The sequence below is a fragment of the Castor canadensis genome, chromosome 2, assembly GCF_047511655.1.
Source record: "Castor canadensis chromosome 2, mCasCan1.hap1v2, whole genome shotgun sequence".
NCBI classification, from domain to species: Eukaryota; Metazoa; Chordata; class Mammalia; order Rodentia; family Castoridae; genus Castor; species Castor canadensis.
Genome location: NC_133387.1, coordinates 64,747,020 through 64,770,040, shown reverse-complemented (window position 1 = coordinate 64,770,040; position 23,021 = coordinate 64,747,020). Strand labels below are relative to the sequence as shown.

At 36.9% G+C, this 23,021-nt stretch overlaps 1 protein-coding gene across 1 annotated transcript in view; it reads left to right on the top strand.

Moving 5' to 3' along the window:
* Fbxl13 (F-box and leucine rich repeat protein 13) overlaps positions 1-23,021 on the top strand; it is a 232,799-nt gene that overhangs the window by 157,058 nt on the left and 52,720 nt on the right. The window contains exons 13-17 of the mRNA XM_074064909.1: positions 2,410-2,508; positions 3,089-3,206; positions 3,525-3,687; positions 21,531-21,650; positions 22,383-22,509. Of these exons, the coding sequence (XP_073921010.1) occupies positions 2,410-2,508; positions 3,089-3,206; positions 3,525-3,687; positions 21,531-21,650; positions 22,383-22,509 (627 nt within the window). The remainder of the gene's footprint in view (positions 1-2,409; positions 2,509-3,088; positions 3,207-3,524; positions 3,688-21,530; positions 21,651-22,382; positions 22,510-23,021) is intronic.

The following is a 23,021-nucleotide window of genomic DNA, read 5'->3' as shown; positions in this document are numbered from 1 at the left end:
CTTCTGGAGGAAGTGACATTCAAGATGTGCACTGGTTGTCCTGAGGATGTGACATTCAGTTCCATAACCTTTGGCTAGTCCTTTTCAAATGTCACTGATGACAACTTTAGAAGTCACTTGTGGTGGGAGATTGTACACATGAAGTCCCCAAAGGTCTCCCAAGAGGTCCATTGTAGCTGCTTCCTATTCTCCCTGCCATGCTAGTGTGGATATGACACTTCAGGGGGGTTCCCTTCCATGTGCTCCTGAGTGGTTTGTTTCCCATTACTAAAGCTGAACACCATCTGGTTTCTAACCCAAATGACAGTTATTTTCAGGTAATTTATTATAGGCAGATATTTTAATCTTTAGATCAGTCATTATGTTGAACACCTTCCACCACTGCTGCTGCCATTAATGTGGATTAATGACCATTGAAAAGAAAGAAATCAGTACTGCCAGAGGTCCAGTACTCAAACGTATGGTATTGGACTAAGGACAGATACCTGTATAGAGTAAAGGAATAAATTGAGAATTCAGAAATCCATATATTTGTGGACAATTGATTTTTGACAAGGGTGCCAAGACCATTTGATGGGGAGAGGAATACTCTCTTGAACAGCTGGTGCTGGGACAACATATGCAAAAAAAATGAAGTTGGACTCCCACCTCACACCAGTACAAAAAATAACATGAAATAGACCAATGATCTAAACATAAATGATAAAAGTCCCGGAACTGTGGGCAAGTCTTTACGACCTTGGATTTGGTAATGTAGTCTTAGATATGACACTAAAGGTATGAACAATAAAAGAAAAAAAAGATAAATTGGACATCATTAAAATTAAAAATGTGCATAAAAGAACATTCTTTTTTTGTTTGTTTGTGGTACTGGAGCTTAAACTCAGGGCCTTCACCTTGAGCCACTCTGACAGCCCTTTTTTGTGAAGGGTTTTTTTGAGATGGTGTCTTGTGAACTATTTGCCCAGGCTGGCTTTAAACCGTGGTCCTCCTGATCTCTGCTCCTGCGTAGCTAGGATTACAGGAGTGAGACTGGTGCCCAGCGAGAACATTCTTTTTAAAATGAGAAGACAATTTATAGAATGAGGCAAATAACCCTAAGTTACTTATAAGGGTCTAATACCCAGAATATACAAAGGATTCTTACAATTCAACAAAAAAGACCAATTTTGATAGGCAATCAACCTTAATAGACATTTCTCCAAAGAAAATAAAGAAATAACTAATTAACATATGAAAAGATACTCGCTATTACTACTCATCACGACATGCGACTGTCACTCCAGATCAAGGAAATTTTTGAGAAAGAGGGAAATAAATGTTTGCAAAGATGTAGAAAAACTGGCACTTTCCAACTGAAACTGTAGAAATTAGATTGTCAGTGACAATATAAAATGGTGCAGCCACTGTCAAAAACATTTTTTGTTTCTTTAAAAGCTAAACTTAGAATTACCATATCACTCACTAATTCTTCTCCTTAGTATGTACCCCAAAGGACTGAAAATTGGTGCTCAGCAAATGAATGTGTGCATGTGTTCATAGCAACACTATTCAGAATATCACAAAGATGGAGAGGATCCAAATATCCACGAGCAGAAAAATGAATGAACAAAATTCCTTATAAAAAGGAATAAAGCCGTGAAATGCACCGTGGCGCATGCCTGTAATCCCAACTACACAGGGAGGCATAGGTAGGAGGATCATGGTCTGTGGCTGATCCCGGGCAAAAATGGGAGATTCTATCCGAAAGACGACTTAATTAGAAAAGAACAATAAAGATAAGAAAAATTTAAAATAGGCAAAAGCATTAAAAACAGACCAAAACAAGGGGTAGTGGCATGGCTTAAGTGGTAAAGCACCTACCAAGCAAGGGCAAGGCCCTGAGTTCAAATCCCAGTACCACCCCCCAAAAAAACCATGAAAAGGAATGAAGTGTTGGTGCTACAATGTGGATACACTTCAAAAACACTATGCTGACTGAAAGAAGTCAAGTGCAAAAGGCCACATACAGCATAAATCCATTTATATGAAATATTCAGCGTAGTTCAGTCCATGGAGGCAGAAAACAGATTAGTGAGGCTAGGGGCTGAAAGGGGGGAATATGGAGAACAACTGCCCAATGGGTGCAGTTTCCTTTTGGGATGATGAAAATTTTTTGGAACTAAATACAGGAGCTAGAGCACTATGAATGCTTAAATGGCTAATTTAAGTGGTTAATTTTCTATTATATGAGCTCTGCCTCATTAAACCTAACTAGTAAAGAAAACTCAAAACTAGATTCCTCCCCTTATTATTTATTTATTGATTGATTGTTTCAGTTTTAAAACTTAGTAACAAAATCATGACATACCTTTGGTTGTAACTGCCTTGGGGTTCTTGCATAATTTTTACTTACTGTGTGCAATTCAGATTTCAGTCCAAGGCTTCAGGAACATTGCAAGCAGCTGCACTGGACTTATGTACCTGACCATCAATGACATGCCCACTTTAACGGATAACTGTGTAAAAGTAAGTGTCTGGAAAGTGCATTTTTATGTCAGGCCCCTTAGATAAGAGTGTATTCTAATGGCTTGAGTTATTGACAAATATGAATTGGCTTTTCACTTTAATTGATTAACAGGAAGAAAATCACTTAAAAATTTACACACATGTACCTGCACATACCTCCAGACAACATTTAAACAATTGCATCCTTAAATACCGTAAGAAACCTTGTTTCATAGTCAGGATATTTTTGTTTCAGTGATGTTATAGCCTAAGCATAAACTTTAAATTTAATTTTGCCATCTAAGTACTAACCAAGTCCAAACCAACTTAGTTTAAATTTAATTCTCCATGTTAAGCTGCCAAATGCAGTGATTCTTTTCAGCATTCCCTTTTCTCATGTTTTCCCATACTTGTAACATGATTTAATTCTCATTCCTCTGCCTTATTCAAATGTGAGCGTATTAAAATACATTGAAAAACCATTTTCTTTAATAGTTAGCCTATTTCTGAAAATATTGAGAGAAAAAATATGACTATTGTTCCTTTGCTAAGTTTGTTCTGTACACTGGGGTTAATTTAATCATCTTGTTTTCTTCTAAAGGTTTTGGTTGACAAGTGCAAGCATATTACATCAGTGGTTTTCATTGGCTCACCACATATCTCTGATTGTGCTTTCAATGCTCTTTCTACTTGTAACCTCAGAAAGATCCGATTTGAAGGTCTGTGATATAAAAAGGTGGTTCTGCTTTATGTTTTACTCTTAACTTCTGTGGTATTATTAATCCAACACTTTTTTTTTTTGGTGGGACTGGGTTTTTTTTTAACTCAGGGCTTCACACTTGCAAAACAGATACTGTACTGTTTGAGCCACATCTCCAGTCTATTTTTGCTCTGGCTATTTTGGACATGAGATCTTGCAAACTGTTTGCCCAGGCTGGCCTCAAACCTCGATCCTCCCAATCTCAACCTCCCAAGTAGCTAGGATTATAGATGTGAGACACTGGTACCCAGCTCAACACTTGTCTTCTCTTAAACAGGAAACAAAAGGATTACTGATGCATGCTTCAGATATGTCGACAAAAATTATCCAAATATCAATCACATTTACATGGTGGACTGCAAGGCAATCACAGATGTTAGCCTCCGGTCACTTTCACCTTTGAGGCATCTGACTGTGTTGAATTTGGCAAACTGTGTTAGGTAAGAAGTCATTCAGCTGTTAATTGATTATCTAGGATGTGCCAGCCCTTCTCATCAAGATAAGTGGGATAAACATAAAAGCATGGGTTCAAGTGTTAACGTGGACGCCAATAGTGACACAGAGGGACACTCAACCCAAACTGGTTGTATGGGTGCCTGGAACTTGTCAGAGGAAGTACAGGATATGAGAACTCATGGACCCTTGTAAGATTAGGTGAGCTGACTGGCTACCTTTCACAGCGAGTGTTCAACAGGTGCATTTCCCAAATGGACTTTCTGACTTGCTTATAAGGAACCAATCTAGCTAGGTTTTGCTCTTTGTATTGGCCAGATTTCTCTTCTGTGTGGATTTTTTGATAGATGGTGAGTTCTTACTGAAATCCTTTCTCCATCTGGTATTGTGGCATTGAGTTGGTATTGTCAGGTGGACAAGAATCAAATTCTTTTTTTTCTTTTTCATTTTTCTTTTATTATTCATATGTGCCTACAAGGCTTGGTTCATTTCTCCCCCCTGCCCCCGCCCCCTCCCTTACCACCCACTCCGCCCCCTCCCGCTCCCCCTCCTCAATACCCAGCAGAAACTATTTTGCCCTTATCTCTAATTTTGTTGTAGAGAGAGTATAAGCAATAATAGGAAGGAACAAGGGGTTTTGCTGGTTGAGATAAGGATAGCTATACAGGGCATTGACTCACATTGATTTCCTGTGCGTGGGTGTTACCTTCTAGGTTAATTCTTCCCATCAAGAATTTGATGAAACCTCTCCTTAGGTGGTTATCTCAGCCTTTTGCTTATAAGGTCAGGTGATCACAAAATAGCACTTCATCTACCATGAGCTGTCTAGTATTTGGAAACACATAAGACAAGTCAGAGTAATAAGCTGTGCTACAAAATGTTAACTCTTGTTCCCTGCTTTTAAAACAGAGGAAGCATGGGTCAACAGGAGGTTGGGGAAGACATAAGGCTTCCAATAGGAAAAACCTGGATGAGGAAATGAGACCTCCAGCCACAATAGTCAGTGATGAACTGAAGCCCACAGCCAACAGCATGTGAGGGAGCTTGGAAGCAGATCCTCTGGCCTCAGTCAAACGCTCAGATGGCAGAAGCTGCAGCTAGCATCTTGACTGAAGCTCAGGAGAGACTCTAAACTAAAACCACCCAGCTGCTCCACACCCCATTCCTCAGAGTCAGAAGCTGGGAGATGCAGGAATAAGTCACAGAGTTTGAGTCAGTTTTTGATATAGTGGTGGATAATAGAGACATACTATGTGTGTATCTATTAAATAGCTAATCCTCTCTGTGCAAACATGTGAAATAAAATGGAATTTCATTCTCGTATTTCACTCAAGATTCTAAAGGTTGATTAATTTAATATGAAATGGAAGTTTTCTGCTTCCAGTATAGTTGACAAGACACTTCAAAGGACTCTTTGCCACAAATAATTTGGATCCTTGAGAAAATATACTTTCAATATATTGTTGATCGCACAAAAAATGAAAGAAATACTTAAAAGAAATACCTAGTCTCCTGATTCTGCACTCCCTTCTCAATGAACAGACTCACTGAGATGAATCATGAGTAGCAAGCTACTTGGGAGGCTGAGATAGAGAGGATCTCAGTTCAAGGCTAGCCTAGGCAAATAGTTCATGAGACCCCATCTGCAAAATAACCAGAGGAAAATGAACTGAAGTTGTGGCTCAAATAGTAGAACACTTGCTTTGCAAGTGTGAAGTTCTGAGTTCAAACCCCTGTCTTACCCCAAAACAAAACAAAAAAGCATAAAAGTTCGAGTTGCTCTGAACATAAATGTTCATGTCAATTTTGCCTTTGAAAGAATCAGCTCTGAGCAAGACTCAAAGTAAGGAAACAGAAGCTGAGACTTTCTGCAGAGTCTCGACCTCTTTGGGTTGGAGAAAGTGGTCTTGGGTGAGTAGCTCCCAGGCTCCTGGAAGAAGTCAGCACAGTGCTTTTCTGAGTAGACATCAAGATCAAGTAAGAAAGTGGCCATGATTAAAGATCGTCAAATGCACAAAGATGGGGCTTCCCTTGAGAAAGACTAACCAGAAATAGCAAAATGAATTTGATCTACAGATAATTCATATATGGGAATTATCAGACGGAATATGGTTACTATGCATGAAATGTTTGAAATAAGCAATGGAATCAGAAATATGATAAAAAAATTAGATGTGAAGTAAACTAAGAAGGTGATGTACTTTTAAAAATTTTTTAATTAATTAATTAATTAATTTTTGTGGTATTAGGGCTTGAACTCAAGGCCTCACACTTGTTGGCAGGTGCTCTACCACTTTAGCCATGTCCCAGCCCTTACAAATGTATTTTATTTTATTTTTTTGTTGCATATTCATATGTGCATACAATGTTTGGGCCATTTCTCCCCCCTACTCCCCGCTCCCTCCCTCTCCCCATGCCCCCTTCCCTCTCCCTCCTACCCCCTTGCTTCCAGGCAGAAACTGTTCTGACCTTATCTCTTATTTTGTTGAGGAGAGAGTATAAACAATAATAAGAAGGACAAAGCATTTTTGCTAGTTGAGATAAGGATAGAAATACAGAGATTTCTAGCATTGCTTTCATGTACATATGTGTTACATTCTAAGATGATTCTTCTCGAACTGACCTTTTCTCTAGTTCCTGATCCCCTTCTCCTATTGATCTCTGTTGCTTTAAAGTTTCTGCATTAGTTCCTCTGCATATAAGTATATTTGCATATACATCAAATACTATCATGTTTTTTGGGTTTCTTACCTATCCTCATACCTCCTCTGTGTGCTCTCGCCTTATCATGTGACCAAAGTCCAATCACATTGGTGTATTTGCCCTTGATCTAAAGTCCACATATGAGGGAGAACATGCAATTTTTGGTCTTCTGAGCCTGACTAACCTCACTCAGAATGATGTTCTCCAGTTCCATCCATTTACTTGAGAATGATAAGATTTCATTCTTCTTCATGGCTGAGTAGAATTCCATTGTGTATAGATACCACATTTTCTTAATCCATTCATCAGTGGTGGGGCATCTTGGCTGTTTCCATAACTTGGCTATTGTGAATAGTGCTGCAGTAAACATGGGTGTGCAAGTGCCTGTGGAGTAACCTGTGTCACAGTCCTTTGGGTATATCCCCAGGAGTGGGATTGCTGGATCATATGGCAGATCAATGTTTAGATTTTTAAGAAGCCTCCAAATGTTTTTCCAGAGTGATTGCACTAGTTTGCTTTCTCACCAGCAGTGTACGAGGGTTCCCTTTTCCCCACATCCTCGCCAACACCTGTTGTTGGTGTTTTTGATGATGGCTATTCTAACAGGGATGAGGTGGAATCTTAGTGTGGTTTTGATTTGCATTTCCTTTATGGCTAGAGATGGTGAGCATTTTTTCATGTGTTTTTTGGGCATTTGAATTTCTTCTTTTGAGAAAGTTCTGTTTGGTTCAGTTTCCCATCTCTTTATTGGTTCATTAATTTTGAGAGAGTTTAGTTTTTTGAGTTCCTTATATATTCTGGTTATCAGTCCCTTGTCTGATGTATAGCCGGCAAATATTTTCTCCCACTCTGTGAGTGATCTCTTCAGTGTAGAGACCATTTCTTTTGTTGTGCAGAAGTTTTTTAGTTTTATGAAGTCCCATTTGTCTATACTTTCTCTGAGTTGCTGGGCTGCTGGGGTTCTACTGAGAAAGTCCTTGCCTATACCCATTACTTCCAAAGTGTTTGCTACTCTTTCCTGTACCAAATTTAGAATTTGGGGTCTGATATTAAGGTCCTTGATCCATTTTGAGTTGATACTAGTACAAGGTGATAAACATAGATCTAATTTCAGTTTTTTTGCAGATGGCTAACCACTTTTCCCAACAACATTTGTGGAAGAGGCTGTCTTTTCTCCATCATATATTTTTTGCGCCTTTGTCAAAAAGGAGGTGGGTATAGTTGTGTGGATTCATATCTATTCTGTTCCACTGGTCTTCATGTCTGTTTTGGTGCCTGTACCATGCTGTTTTTATTGCTATTGCTTTGTAATATAGTTTGAAGTTGGGTATTGTGATACCTCCAGCATTGCTCTTTTGGCAGAGTATTGCCTTGGTTATTTGCGGTCTCTTATGTTTCCAAATGAATGTTAGGGTAGATTTTTCAATCTCTGTGATGAATGTCATTGGGATTTTGATGGGAATTGCATTAAACATGTAGATTGCTTTTGGTAGTATAGCCATTTTTACTGTGTTGATTCTACCAATCCATGAACATGGGAGATATCTCCTTCAGTAGTCTTCCTCGATCTCTTTCTTTAGGGGTTTATAGTTCTCCTTGTAGAGGTCATTCACATCCTTTGTTTAGTTTACTCCTAGGTATTTGATTTTTTTTGAGGCTATTGTAAATGGAATTGTTTTTATATATTGTTTCTAGTTTGTTCGTTATTGGTGTATAGAAAAGCTAATGATTTTTGCAAGTTGATTTTATACCCTGCCACCTTGCTATAGCTGTTCATGGTGTCTAGGAGTTTTTGGGTAGAGTTTTTTGGGTCTTTAAGGTATAGGATCATATTGTCTGCAAATAGGAATATTTTAACAGTTTCTTTACCTGTTTGTATTCCTTTTATTCCTTCTTCTTGCCTAATTGCTCTGGCTAGGAATTCTAGTACTATGTTGAATAGGAGTGGGGATAGTGGGCATCCTTGTCTAGTCCCTGATTTTAGGGGAAATGGTTTCAGTTTTTCACCATTAAGTATGATGTTGGCTGTAGGTTTGTCATATATAGCCTTTACAATGTTGAGGTACATTCCTTCGATTCCTAGTTTTCTTAGAGCTTTTATCATGAAGTTGTGTTGGATCTTGTCGAAGGCTTTTTCTGCATCTATTGAGATGACCATGTGGTTTTTGTCTTTGCTTCTGTTAATGTGCTGTATTACATTTATTGATTTGTGTATGTTGAGCCACCCCTGCATTCCTGGGATGAAGCCAACTTGGTTGTGATGAATGATCTTTGATGTGTTGTTGCGTTTGGTTTGCCATCATTTTATTGAGCATTTTTGCACTGATGTTCATTAAGGAGATTGGCCTATAGTTCTCCTTTTTGGAGGTGTCTTTGCCTGGTTTTGGGATAAGTGTAATACTGGCTTCATGAAATGAGTTAGGCAGTTTTCCTTCCCTTTCTATTTCATGGAACAGTTTAAGAAGGGTTGGTATCAGTCCTTCTTTAAAGGTCTGATAGAGCAAGAACTCACCGACTCCATCAAAAGACCAAACTTGAGAATCATGGGCATCGAAGAAGGAGAAGAGGTGCAAGCGAAGGGAATGCGTAATATATTCAACAAAATAATAACGGAAAATTTCCCAAATCTAGAGAAAGATATTCCCATACAAATGCAAGAGGCCTCCAGGACACCAAACAGACCAGATCAAAATAGAACTACTCCACGACATATCATCATTAAAACAACAAGTTCAGAAACTAAGGAAAGAATATTGAAGGCTGCAAGAGAGAAAAAACAAGTAACATACAAAGGTAAACCCATCAAAATCACAGCAGACTTCTCAACAGAAACATTAAAAGCAAGAAGAGCGTGGGGTGAGATCTTCCAGGCACTGAATGAAAATAACTTCAACCCCAGGATACTCTACCCAGCAAAGCTATCATTCAAAATAGATGGAGCAATAAAAGTCTTCCATGATAAGCAGAAACTAAAACAATATGTGACCACAAAGCCACCATTACAAAAGATTCTGCAAGGGATCCTGCACACAGAAAGTGACACCCAACTTAACCATGTAAAGGCAGGCAGCACCAAACCACAGGATAAGAAAAAGCAAGACAGTAGAGAGTAACATCAAGTTAGGTACACACAATCAAACCTTCAAACAACTAAGATAACTAAATGGCAGGAATCACCACATACCTATCAGTACTAACACTTAATATTAATGGACTTAATTCACCCATCAAAAGACACCGTTTGACAAAATGGATTAAAAAAGAAGATCCAACAATTTGTTGCTTACAGGAGACTCATCTCACCGACAGAAATAAGCATATGCTTAGGATGAAAGGCTGGAAGAAGATTTACCAAGCCAATGGCCCCCGAAAACAAGCAGGAGTAGCAATACTTATCTCTGACAAAGTAGACTTCAAACCTACATTGATCAAACGAGATAAAGAAGGACATTCCATACTAATAAAAGGGGAAATAGACCAAAAGGAAATAATAATCATCAATCTGTACGCACCCAATGTCAACGCACCCAATTTCATCAAACATACCCTGAAAGACCTAAAATCATATATAAACGCCAACACAGTGGTTGTGGGAGACTTTAACACTCCATTATCATCAATAGATAGGTCATCCAAACAAAAACTCAATAAAGAAATCCAAGATCTAAAATATGCAATAGATCAAGCGGACCTAGTAGATGTCTACAGAACATTTCATCCAACCTCTACACAATATACATTCTTCTCAGCAGCCCATGGAACCTTCTCCAAAATAGATCATATCTCAGGGCACAAAGCAAGCCTCAGCAAATATAAGAAAATAGAAATAATACCATGCATACTATCTGACCACAATGCAGTAAAAGTAGAACTCAACAACAAAAGTAAAGACAAAAAACATGCAAACAGCTGGAAACTAAATAACTCATTACTTAATGAAGAATGGATCATCGATGCAATAAAAGAGGAAATTAAAAAGTTCCTAGAAGTCAATGAAAATGAAAACACAACCTACCGGAACCTATGGGACACAGCTAAGGCAGTCTTGAGAGGAAAGTTTATAACCATGAGTGCATATATTAAAAAGATTGAAAGATCCCAAGTCAATGACCTAATGATACATCTCAAACTCCTAGAAAAACAAGAACAAGCAAATCCCAAAACAAATAGAAGGAGAGAAATAATAAAAATAAGAGCTGAAATCAACGAAATAGAAACCAAAAAAACCATACAAAGAATTAATGAAACAAAAAGTTGGTTCTTTGAAAAAATAAACAAGATTGATAGACCCCTGGCAAACCTGACTAAAATGAGGAGAGAAAAAACCCAAATTAGTAGAATCAGGAATGCAAAAGGGGAGATAACAACAAACACCATGGAAGTCCAGGAAATCATCAGAGACTACTTTGAGAACCTATATTCAAATAAATTTGAAAATCTAAAAGAAATGGACAGATTTCTACATACATATGATCATCCAAAACTGAACCAAGAGGAAATTAATCACCTGAATAGACCTATAACACAAAATGAAATTGAAGCAGCAATCAAGAGTCTCCCCAAAAAGAAAAGTCCAGGACCTGATGGATTCTCTGCTGAATTCTATCAGACCTTTAAAGAAGAACTGATACCAACCCTCCTTAAACTGTTCCATGAAATAGAAAGGGAAGGAAAACTGCCTAACACATTTTATGAAGCCACTATTACACTTATCCCAAAACCAGGCAAAGACACCTCCAAAAAGGAGAACTATAGGCCAATCTCCTTAATGAACATTGATGCAAAAATCCTCAACAAAATAATAGCAAATCGAATTCAGCAACACATCAAAAAGATTATTCACCACGACCAGGTAGGCTTCATCCCAGGGATGCAGGGGTGGTTCAACATATGAAAATCAATAAACGTAATAAACCACATTAACAGAAGCAAAGACAAAAACCACTTGATCATCTCAATAGATGCAGAAAAAGCCTTTGATAAGATCCAACATCATTTCATGATAAAAGCTCTAAGAAAACTAGGAATAGAAGGAAAGTTCCTCAACATTATAAAAGCTATATATCACAAACCTACAGCCAGCATTATACTTAACGGAGAAAAATTAAAACCATTCCCTCTAAAATCAGGAACCAGACAAGGATGCCCACTATCTCCACTCCTATTCAACATAGTACTGGAATTCCTAGCCAGAGCAATTAGGCAAGAAGAAGGAATAAAAGGAATACAAATAGGTAAAGAAACTGTCAAAATATCCCTATTTGCAGACGACATGATCCTATACCTTAAACACCCAAAAAACTCTACTCAGAAGCTTCTAGACATCATCAATAGCTATAGCAAGGTAGCAGGATATAAAATCAACATAGAAAAATCATTAGCATTTCTATACACTAACAATGAGCAAACGGAAAAAGAATGTATGAAAACAATTCCATTTACAATAGCCTCAAAAAAAATCAAATACCTAGGTGTAAACCTAACAAAAGATGTGAAAGACCTCTACAAGGAAAACTATACACTTCTGAAGAAAGAGATTGAGGAAGACTATAGAAAGTGGAGAGATCTCCCATGCTCATGGATTGGTAGAATCAACATAGTAAAAATGTCTATACTCCCAAAAGTAATCTACATGTTTAATGCAATTCCCATCAAAATTCCAATGACATTCATCAAAGAGATTGAAAAATCTACTGTTAAATTTATATGGAAACACAAGAGGCCACGAATAGCCAAGGCAATACTCAGTCAAAAGAACAATGCAGGAGGTATCACAATACCTGACTTCAAACTATATTACAAAGCAATAACGATCAAAACAGCATGGTACTGGCACAAAAACAGACATGAAGACCAGTGGAACAGAATAGAGGATCCAGATATGAAGCCACACAACTATAGGCAACTTATCTTTGACAAAGGAGCTAAAAATATACGATGGAGAAATAGCAGCCTCTTCAACAAAAACTGCTGGGAAAACTGGTTAGCAGTCTGCAAAAAACTGAAACTAGATCCATGTATATCACCCTATACCAAGATTAACTCAAAATGGATCAAGGATCTTAATATCAGACCCCAAACTCTTAAGTTGATACAAGAAAGAGTAGGAAATACTCTGGAGTTAGTAGGTATAGGTAAGAACTTTCTCAATGAAACCCCAGCAGCACAGCAACTAAGAGATAGCATAGATAAATGGGACCTCATAAAACTAAAAAGCTTCTGTTCATCAAAAGAAATGGTCTCTAAACTGAAGAGAACACCCACAGAGTGGGAGAAAATATTTGCCAACTATACATCAGACAAAGGACTGATAACCAGAATATACAGGGAACTTAAAAAACTAAATTCTCCCAAAACTAATGAACCAATAAAGAAATGGGCAGGTGAACTAAACAGAACTTTCTCAAAAGAAGAAATTCAAATGGCCAGAAAACACATGAAAAAATGCTCACCATCTCTAGCAATAAAGGAAATGCAAATTAAAACCACACTAAGATTCCACCTCACCCCTGTTAGAATAGCCATCATCAGCAACACCACCAACAACAGGTGTTGGCGAGGATGCGGGGAAAAAGGAACCCTCTTACACTGTTGGTGGGAATGTAGACTAGTACAACCACTCTGGAAAAAAATTTGGAGGCTACTTAAAAAGCTGGACATCGATCTACCATTTGATCCAGCAATACCACTCTTGGGGATATACCCAAAAGACTGTTACTCCAGAGGCACCTGCACATCCATGTTTATTGCGGCACTATTCACAATAGCCAAGTTATGGAAACAGCCAAGATGCCCCACCACTGACGAATGGATTAAGAAAATGTGGTATCTATACACAATGGAATTTTATGCAGCCATGAAGAAGAACGAAATGTTATCATTCGCTGGTAAATGGATGGAATTGGAGAACATCATTCTGAGTGAGGTTAGCCTGGCTCAAAAGACCAAAAATCGTATGTTCTCCCTCATATCTGGACATTAGATCAAGGGCAAACACAACAAGGGGATTGGACTATGAGCACATGATAAAAGCGAGAGCACACAAGGGAGGGGTGAGGATAGGTAAGACACCTAAAAAACTAGCTAGCATTTGTTGCCCTTAATGCAGAGAAACTAAAGCAGATATCTTAAAGCAACTGAGGCCAATAGGAAAAGGGGACCAGGAACTAGAGAAAAGGTTAGATTAAAAAGAATTAACCTAGAAGGTAACACCCACTCACAGGAAATCAATGTGAGTCAATGCCCAGTATAGCTATCCTTATCTCAACCAGCAAAACCCCTTGTTCCTTCCTATTATTGCTTATACTCTCTCTACAACAAAATTAGAGATAAGGGCAAAATAGTTTCTGCTGGGTATTGAGGGGGGGAGCGGGAGGGGGTGGAGTGGGTGGTAAGGGAGGGGGTGGGGGCAGGGGGGAGAAATAAACCAAGCCTTGTATGCACATATGAATAATAAAGAAAAATGAAAAAAAAAATAAAAAAATAAAGTCCTCCAATAGCAAAAAAAAAAAAAAAAAAAAAAAGGTCTGATAGAATTCAGGAGAGAATCCATCATGTCCTGGACTTTTCTTTTTTGGGAAACCCTTTCTTGCAGCTTCAATTTCATTTTGTGTTATAGGTCTATTCAGGTGATTAATATCCTCTTGGTTCAGTTTTGGAAGATCATATGTATCTAGAAATCTGTCCATTTCTTTAAGATTTTCGAATTTATTTGAATACAGGTTCTTGAAGTAGTCTCTGATGATTTCCTGGACCTCCATGGTGTTTGTTGTTATCTCCCCTTTTGCATTCCTGATTCTACTAATTTGGGTTTTTTCTCTCCTCATTTTAATCAGGTTTGCCAGGGGTCTGTCAGTCTTGTTTATTTTTTCAAAGAACCAACTTTTTGTTTCATTAATTCTTTGTATTTTTATTGTTTCTATTTCATTGATTTCAGCTCTTGTTTTTATTATTTCTCTCCTTCTGTTTGGGGATTTGCTTGTTCTTGTTTTTCTAGGGAATTTAAGATGTAGCATTAGGTCATTGATTTGAGATCTTTCTGTACTTTTAATATATGCACTCGTGGCTATAAACTTTCCTCTCAGGACTGCCTTTGCTGTGTCCAATAGGTTCTGGTAGGTTGTGTTTTCATTTTCATTAACTTCCAGGAACCTTTTAATTTCCTCTTTTATTTCATCAGTGACCCATTGATCATTGAGCAATGTGTTGTTCAGCTTCAAATTGTTGGCATGATTTTTGCTATTATTTTTGTTGTTGAGTTCTAGTTTTAATGCATTGTAATCAGATAGAATGCATGGTAGTATTTCTATTTTCTTATATTTGCTGAGGTTTGCTTTGTGCCCTGAGATATGATCAATTTTGGAGACGGTTCCATGGGCTGCTGAGAAGAACGTATATTGTGCAGAAGTTGGATGAAATATTCTATAGACATTGCCTAGGTCCATTTGATCTATGGTGTGATTTAGATCTAGGATTTCTTTATTGATTTTTTGTGTGGATGACCTATCTATTGATAATAGGGGGTATTAAAGTTTCCCACTACCACTATGTTGGAGTCTATATGTACTTTTAGGTCCTTCAGAATATGTTTTATGAAATTGGGTGCATTGACATTGTGTATAGGTTGATAATTGTTATTTCCTTTTGGTGTATTTCCCCTTTTATTAGTATGAAATGTCCTCCTTTATCTTGTTTTATCAATGTAGGTTTGAAGTCTACTTTGTCCAAGATAAGTATTGCTACTCCTGCCTGTTTTTGGGGGCCATTGGCTTGCCTTTCACCCTAATCTAGTGCTTGTTTCTGTCGATGAGATGGGTCTCCTGTAAGCAACAGATTGTTGGATCTTCCTTTTTAATCCAGCTTGTCAAACAGTGTCTTTTGATGGGGGAGTTAAGTCCATTAACATTCAGTGTTAGTATTTATAGGTATGTGATGATTCCTGTCATTTAGTTGTTTTAGTTGTTTAAGGGTTTGATTGTGTGCAGCAAAATCAATGTTACTCTCTACTTTCTTGCCTTTTCTTCTCCTGTGGTTTGGTACTGCCTGCCCTTTCATGGTTTTGTTTGCTTTCACTTTCTGTGTGCAGAATTCCTTGAAGAATCTTTTGTAGTGGTGGCTTGGTGGTCATATATTGTTTTAGTTTCTGCTTATCATGGAAGACTTTTATTGCTCTATCTATTTTGAATGATAGTTTTGCTGGGTAGAGAATCCTAGGGTTGAAGTTATTTTCATTCAGTGCCTAGAAGACCTCACTCCATGCTCTTCTTGCTTTTAAGGTTTCCGTTGAGAAATCTGCTGTGATTTTGATGGGTTTACCTTTGTATGTTATTTGTTTTTTCTCTCTTACAGTCTTCGATATTCTTTCTCTAGTCTCTGTGCTTTTGTTTTAATGATAATATGTCATGGGGTAGTTCTATTTTGGTCATATCTGGTGTCCTGGAGGCTCCCTGTACCTGAGTGGGCATAGTTTTCTCTAGATTTGGGAAATTTTCTGTTATTATTTTGTTGAATATATTATGATTCCTTTTGCTTGCACCCCTTCTCCTTCTTCAATGCCCATGAGTCTCAGGTTTGGTCTTTTGATGGAGTTGGTGAGTTCTTGCATATTTCTTTCACAGGTCTTGAGTTGTCTGACTAATAGTTCTTCAGTTTTTCCTTTAATTACCATTTCATCTTCGAGTTCTGAGATTCTGTCTTCTGCTTGTTCTAGTCTGCTGGAGTGGCCTTCCATTTTGTTTTGTATTTCGATTTCATTTTTTTTCCTGAGGTTTTCCATATCCTCTTTAATAGTGTCAATTTTTGTCTTTAATTCATTTATCTCTCTATTTATGGTGTTCTTTGTTTCACTTTGTTGTTTATTTAGGGCTTCTATGGTTTCTTTTCTTTGTTTTTGTGCTTTCTCATATTCTTTATTTTTGTTGTCTTCGAATTTGAGTGCCCCTGTACATTTTGATTGACCTTGTCTAGTATCATCTCTATAAAATTCTCATTGATTACTGGCAAGATTTCTTGTTTCAGGTTGTTCTTGTGGGCTTCGTTGGGTTCCTTGGTATAATTTATCTTTGTATTGTTGGAGTCTGAATCTGGGTATCCGTTTTCTTCATTTCCCTCTGGTTCCTGTACTAATTTGTTATTGAGGGGAGAATGGTTTCCATCATTTTTCCATCTTCCCATCATTCCACTTGGTGCCTTTACTGTCCCTGTACTGTGTGTAATTTAGTATTAGCTAGCTTACAATAATAAGAATAGAAGAATAGAAAGAAGAAAAAGAAAGAAAAGAAAAAAATAGAGAACTGAAGAAATTAACAGGGAGAGATGGTGTACTAATGAACAGTGAACTAAACAAGCATTTAGAGAGAAAAAGAAAGAAGAAAAAAGAAGAAAGAAAAAAAAATCCCAGGTTTAGGTGCAATGAAGTTTCAGTCTTAGTAGTTCTTGTGTTACTTCTTCAGCATCTAGTCCTGGTGTTGGTATTTGAGTAGTAGCTCTGTTTTTGTCTTGCCTGTTGGTTTGCATCTCCCAGGTAGGTTAGGAGACAGAAGTTTTGCTTCTTTTGGGTGGTTTTTCCTGCCAAGTGTGGCTCCAGCATCTCAGCAGGATTTTTGCTTTATGGAGCTCATGCTATCTGCTTCCTCCCTCTAGTCACCATCTTGGATCCCCACCTGATATACTCTTTATACAAGAATGAATTTAGAATTTTTCAACCAGTTGAACCCATCATAAGAAAGGGACTAAGGTAGAATGAAGAAAAATAGAGGTTTATAATACATATATACATGGAAATATCAGAAGTAAACTCCCTGTGTAGCTATCTTTATCTTAAACAAGCAAAAATGTCATTTCTTTCTCTTTTTTTCCTTTTTTCTTCTACAAATTGGAGAACAGGAGGGCAGATCAGTTCCTGCTGTGGGGGTGGAGATCTGTACCAGTGGGAGGGGGGAGGTGGTTGGGAAATGGAGTAGGAGGGTCAATACAGTGTAAATATTGTGTACACATTATGTAAATAGAAAAATGATACCTGTTGAAACTATTCCAGGAATGGGGGATAAAGGATAAAGGGATAAAGGTGGAGGGGATACATTTAGGTATGATATATTTGATACGTTGTAAGAACTTTTGTAAATGCTATAATGTACCCCCACCCAGCACAATAATAAAAAGTTAGATTTGAAAAAGTCTAACTTTCAGAAATAAAAAATAAATATAATATAGGCATTGAAATAAACAGATTGCTAATTCGAATCAACAAATTGGTAGCAGATTAGAACTCAGAGGAGAGAAGTATGGAGCTAAAACAGAATGTTAAAGAAATGCCAGCTGAGGAAAAAGAAGATAAAAAATATAAAATTGTATTACATAAGGTGATAAAACAGAAGGTTTACACTCTAGGGATCAGGTGGACTCAATCATACTTTATACTCTGTAAGTCTATAGGCTGACCCTAGCCTTGTGATCTCAACGGTGACTTCAGCCTTGTGGGCTTGTCCTAGGGAGGGACTTACCACTCTAAGGCCCCTCCATCTTGATAAAAATTTGTGTTAATAAAAAAATAATTGTTCTTTTTCTCACTGTAGAGATGACTCACTGTCAGTGTACTGAAAGCATATTCCTATCCTAATGAACTTTGCTTTCATTTTCACTTTAAAAAACAAGGTTTAATATCAATTTCAGGTTAGATTTTGTAAAATTCACCTGTAAGATACACCTAAAACAGTGAGTTTGAGAGTCAAAGAATATATATATTTTTTTCTTAAGCACAAATCAATCCTTTAAAAACTGGATCATGTGTGAAGTTTTATAGCAAGTTCCATCCATGACCTTTCAAACCACTGGTATCAGTAAACTGTATTGTCAATAGCACAATGAAACCCACCAAAAACTATTTAAAAAGGAAGGGGGGAAGAGAAAGGGTGATTAAGAAGGAGTAATATAGATGAGGTGAATTTGATCAAAGTAGATAATATGTGTGTTGAAAATAACTAAATGAAACAAACCCCTTTGTACAATTAATTCATGCTAAGATATATATAAATAAAAAATATATTCTGTCACTATAACTCAAGTAACTTAGGAATTAGTAAACAAAAGATCATTTAAAAAATACATAGAGTATATGATTTAAAATCATATGAATTACTGGAGGAGAGAATAAAATGACAGCTGCCCATGCCACCCAGAGCCTCTGGAATGTGACTTGTTAGTGGTGGAACCTCAGCTTCTGTATTTTTTAAAATTTATTTATTTGTTTATTTACTTTTATTTATTTACATATGCATACATTGTTTGGGTCATTTCTTCACCCTGCCCCCCTCCTTATATATTTTTTTTAAGCAAAATGATTACTTTTAGTGACAGCCAGGTTTGAAGAACCAATTAGCTTGGATCATTAATGACCTCAATATTCCTTTTCTACTGAATTTTGACTTCTCCTTGATTACAGTGTGAACTTATATACATACACCCGTGTTTGTAATATATACATATGTACAGTACCTCTATGTACATGTACATGTATATGTCTGTGTTTAGGCTATCTTTTCTGTTCCATTCATTTATCTATCTTCTATCTAATTCTGTGCAGTATTTCATTTGTAAAATGGGAAAATAAGCATACTTTCCTCATAGAATTGCTGTAAGGATCAAGTAAGTTCAGGTATGTGCTTAAAATGGTGTCTGGCATGTAGTAAGTACTCAACACATGTTATCCCTCACTATTACTGCTTTAGAATGTGTTTTTAATATCTAATATGAAACTATTCATTTTCTTTTATGTTATTCTTCCTGATGTATTCTTCTGTGAACTTTAGAAGAATTGTCACATTAAAAAAATCCTATTGAGATATTAATTGGAATTAGATAAAATATATAATTAAATTTGGAAAAATGCATAGTTTTATAATACTTATTTAATGTATTCTTTATCCAAAAAGTATTATTAGACATGTATTAAATTTCCATATAGTTTATCCTAGTTATCATTTAAAGTTTAGCTTTATAACATTATTATATAAAAGAAGGCCTTCACAATCTCTATTTCTTATAAGTGAAGAGATATTATTTAGGGATAGGTGTAGTAGGGAAGAGGATGGTTGTGTTGAATGTGTTTAAAAACCCACTGGAACTCAAATTAATTGTATTACTAATTATATATATTAACTATATAATTTAAGTTTTTGTGGTCTCTTTGTTTATCAAAAACTGTCTTCCACGAAATGGCATTTTAATCACTTACTTTAAATTTTTCTAATCAGTTTTTGCTTTATTTTATATTTATGTTATAAAAATTCATGAATAAAATTACCAAAAATTAGGCTGGTCTTGGATTTCTTCTCTATAGCAGAATATAAATGTATAAGTATTTATTTACCTATTATACATATATAAACTTGATATTTATATTATTATTCTTTTCTTTTGAGATAGGGTCTAGACTGGCCTTAAACTCACAATCCTCCTGCCTCTACCTCCTGAGACCTGAGATTACAAGTATCTGCTACCACACCCCATTTTTATTGTTGCTTGTATTATTAAATTATATATGTGTTTGGCATTTTTGTCACAGAGGTGAGACAAATTCAAGTCCAGTCTGATTTTTTGGACACACAGCGCGCACACACACACACACATACACACCTTGAAAATAGCTACATCATTACACCATTTCACTGTATTCCATTTCAAAGGGGGAAAGAATATGACCCTTTAGTAAAATTATCTGCATTGGGGATGGTAACTTTAGTCAGTGTAAAATTGACATGTGATTTTACTTACTATTTTTACCAGCATAGTGTTGTGATGCAATGTAAAAATTGTACCTCTGTATTCATTTTATTTACATTTGCTTAATGCATGCTTGTAATTTCTTTCTGGTTTTGTCATCATTTTATTTTAAATCTGTTAAAATGTGTCACTGAGTCTTACATATCCATGCTGTGTCTTGTTTTCTTATTTGTGAAAACATCTCTGCATTACTGCTCCGGCCCTTGTGTTTCCCAATACAAGTTGATGGGTTGTTTTTGACTCTCCTCTTCCCCATGCACCTTCCCCACCCCCACAGGTCGCGCGAACAGTTTTCCCAGGTGTTGGCACAGTCTGCCTCTCATATTACAGGGGTGATGGGCGTGGCAGCATTTACTAATGCAGCCCAGTCAGCTGAAACAAGCTGCATCTCTTGCCTCTATTGTGCTGTCCTCTGCAAATCTGATCAAATGGAAGCTATAAACGTGGTCAGCAATCAGCCTGCCCTGCCCTCACTGCTTGTCCCCTTGCATACCCACCTGTAGGCTTGTTGTGTGTGACAAAGCCTCTTAGGTTTGCATCCATACAGTTTCTTGTCCTGCTTAACTTTCTGAAATGCTTCTTAGAAGGATTGGTGGCCTCAACGTGGAATTGGAAATAAAAGTCCTAATAAGACAGGGAGCAGATGGGCCAAACAGATTTTGAGACATTTATAAAGTAGTGCAGACAAGGAAGGGAGATGGTGCTGGCACCCACATGTTTCTGATTAGGCCAGTGTGGGAAGGTCAAAGTCTTCTTTCAGCATCAGGTTTTCTCTGATTCAGAAGGAAAGGACCCAGAGGTCACCGATTGGGTCTCTCTTCCACCTGAGTTGACCTTGTATTTAGTGGAAATTCCTCCAAGATCCTGTCAGTAATTTGACTATCAGTCTTTGGATTATAAGTCTTTTTATTTTTTATTTTTGAACTCAGGGCCCCACACTTGCTAGGCAGGCGCTCTACCACCTGAGCCACTCCACCAGCCCTGGACTATAAAAGTCTTCTAAATTTTAGTCTTTTTCTTTTGCAGGAGTTCATATCAGGGATTGTCTAACCCAATCACATTTTAATCAGGGAAAAAGAGACCATCTGTATTGTTAATAATTATGCCACTGATTTGAATACAAATAACATTTTTATTAATACTTCTCCCTTCACTATCACCTGTACATTCTCTATTACGTTAAAAACTAAATAATAAAATTTGGTTTTGAAATGTTGACAAAATACCAATGTACAGATATTAATTGCTATTTCTGAAATGTATTAGGTATAGAAGCTATTATGTTAATACCATTCTATATGTTTATGTACAAAATCACATATGAAGCTTTTCTTTCTCTTTTCTATAGGATTGGTGACATTGGTCTAAGGCAATTTCTTGAAGGTCCTTCAAGCATCAGAATAAGAGAGCTCAACCTTAGTAACTGTGCACTCCTGGGTGATGCCTCTATTGTGAAGCTGTCAGAGCGGTATGAGAAACCAATATACACCATAGCTTTAGCAATTGTATATTTGCTAGCAGAAAAAGTCAGAGAAAGACCATGACTCCAAGCCCTTCGGAGAACACTGGGGTGCCCAGAAGGCAGTCTAACCCTCAGTGAAACCAAATCAAAGACACTGAAGTCACAGACTGAATTAATCTCTTGATTACTCTTACTACTATCACCTAAGGGAAAGTTTGACAGCGTCATTCATGAAGTAATGAGTATCTAGATGTGAGGCCTTCTCTGAACTTTTCAAGGATCTTTGTCTCTTTGACACCTTTACTACAGCATTTTCCAATGGGTTCTGGCTGGCTGGTTTATTCTTGCCCCTCATGATCAGAGGACTTGTGTCCACTACGGGTCAAACCCAGTTCCTGCAGTGAACCTGTAAGGGATCAGTGAACCTTGCACTTGCACAGTGATTATTCATCGTGGTACTTCTATGATAGTGTTTTACATGCCTCTGAATTTTTTTGCTCTTTAGAAATTATAAAATGAAACTAAATCAAAGAAAGAAAGTTTTATACATTAATCTAACTTCCATCCAAGTTTATAATCCAGGTTGTTTTTTTACTTCGAGGCTTATATTTATGTTGAGAAACAGAAAATCCTTTCTTTAATAACATTTGTTTTCCTCAGATAGTTTTTACACAAAGAAATTGGTTCTGATGATGTCATGGAAAGCTGAAATTAATTCTTCATGCCCTTTGCTTTCAGCTGCCCTAACTTGAACTACTTGAGTTTACGAAACTGTGAGCATTTGACTGACCAAGGACTTGAATACATTGTGAACATCTTTTCCTTGATATCGGTGGATATCTCTGGAACAGTCATCTCTAATGAGGTAAAAAAAAAAATTCAGAACCATTCAATGACTTTTATGATTTTTGTAACAATCATTTTGTGGCTTATAAACAATGGCGAGAATGACAATTAGCTTTATTTTTTTAATTATTACAAATGGCCAATTTAGAAGTATTGTTTCTAGAACAGTGATAGGTAAGTTATTGAAGCCTGTTTCTCTGCTTAAAAAAAAGCAAAATCCAGCATTTTGAGTACAATCCTGACAGATCAAAATCATACACGATAATCTGAAATTTGTTTTATCATAGAAATCTGGTCAATGTGGAGATAATACATTTTAGATGCTTAAGTATATGTTTCCTATGGATTGCATATTCTATAAACTTCCTGAGAGCCTTGGTTATCTAAGTCTTTAGTCCAAGATTGAAGTCTAGCAAGGGCCTCATCCAGTCTTTTGTTTATGACAAGCAGGTGATGCTACTCTTGAATTGAAACCTCAGACACCCCATCCTATCTTGGTAGCACTGCCTCATACACTAATCCAATAGAGGC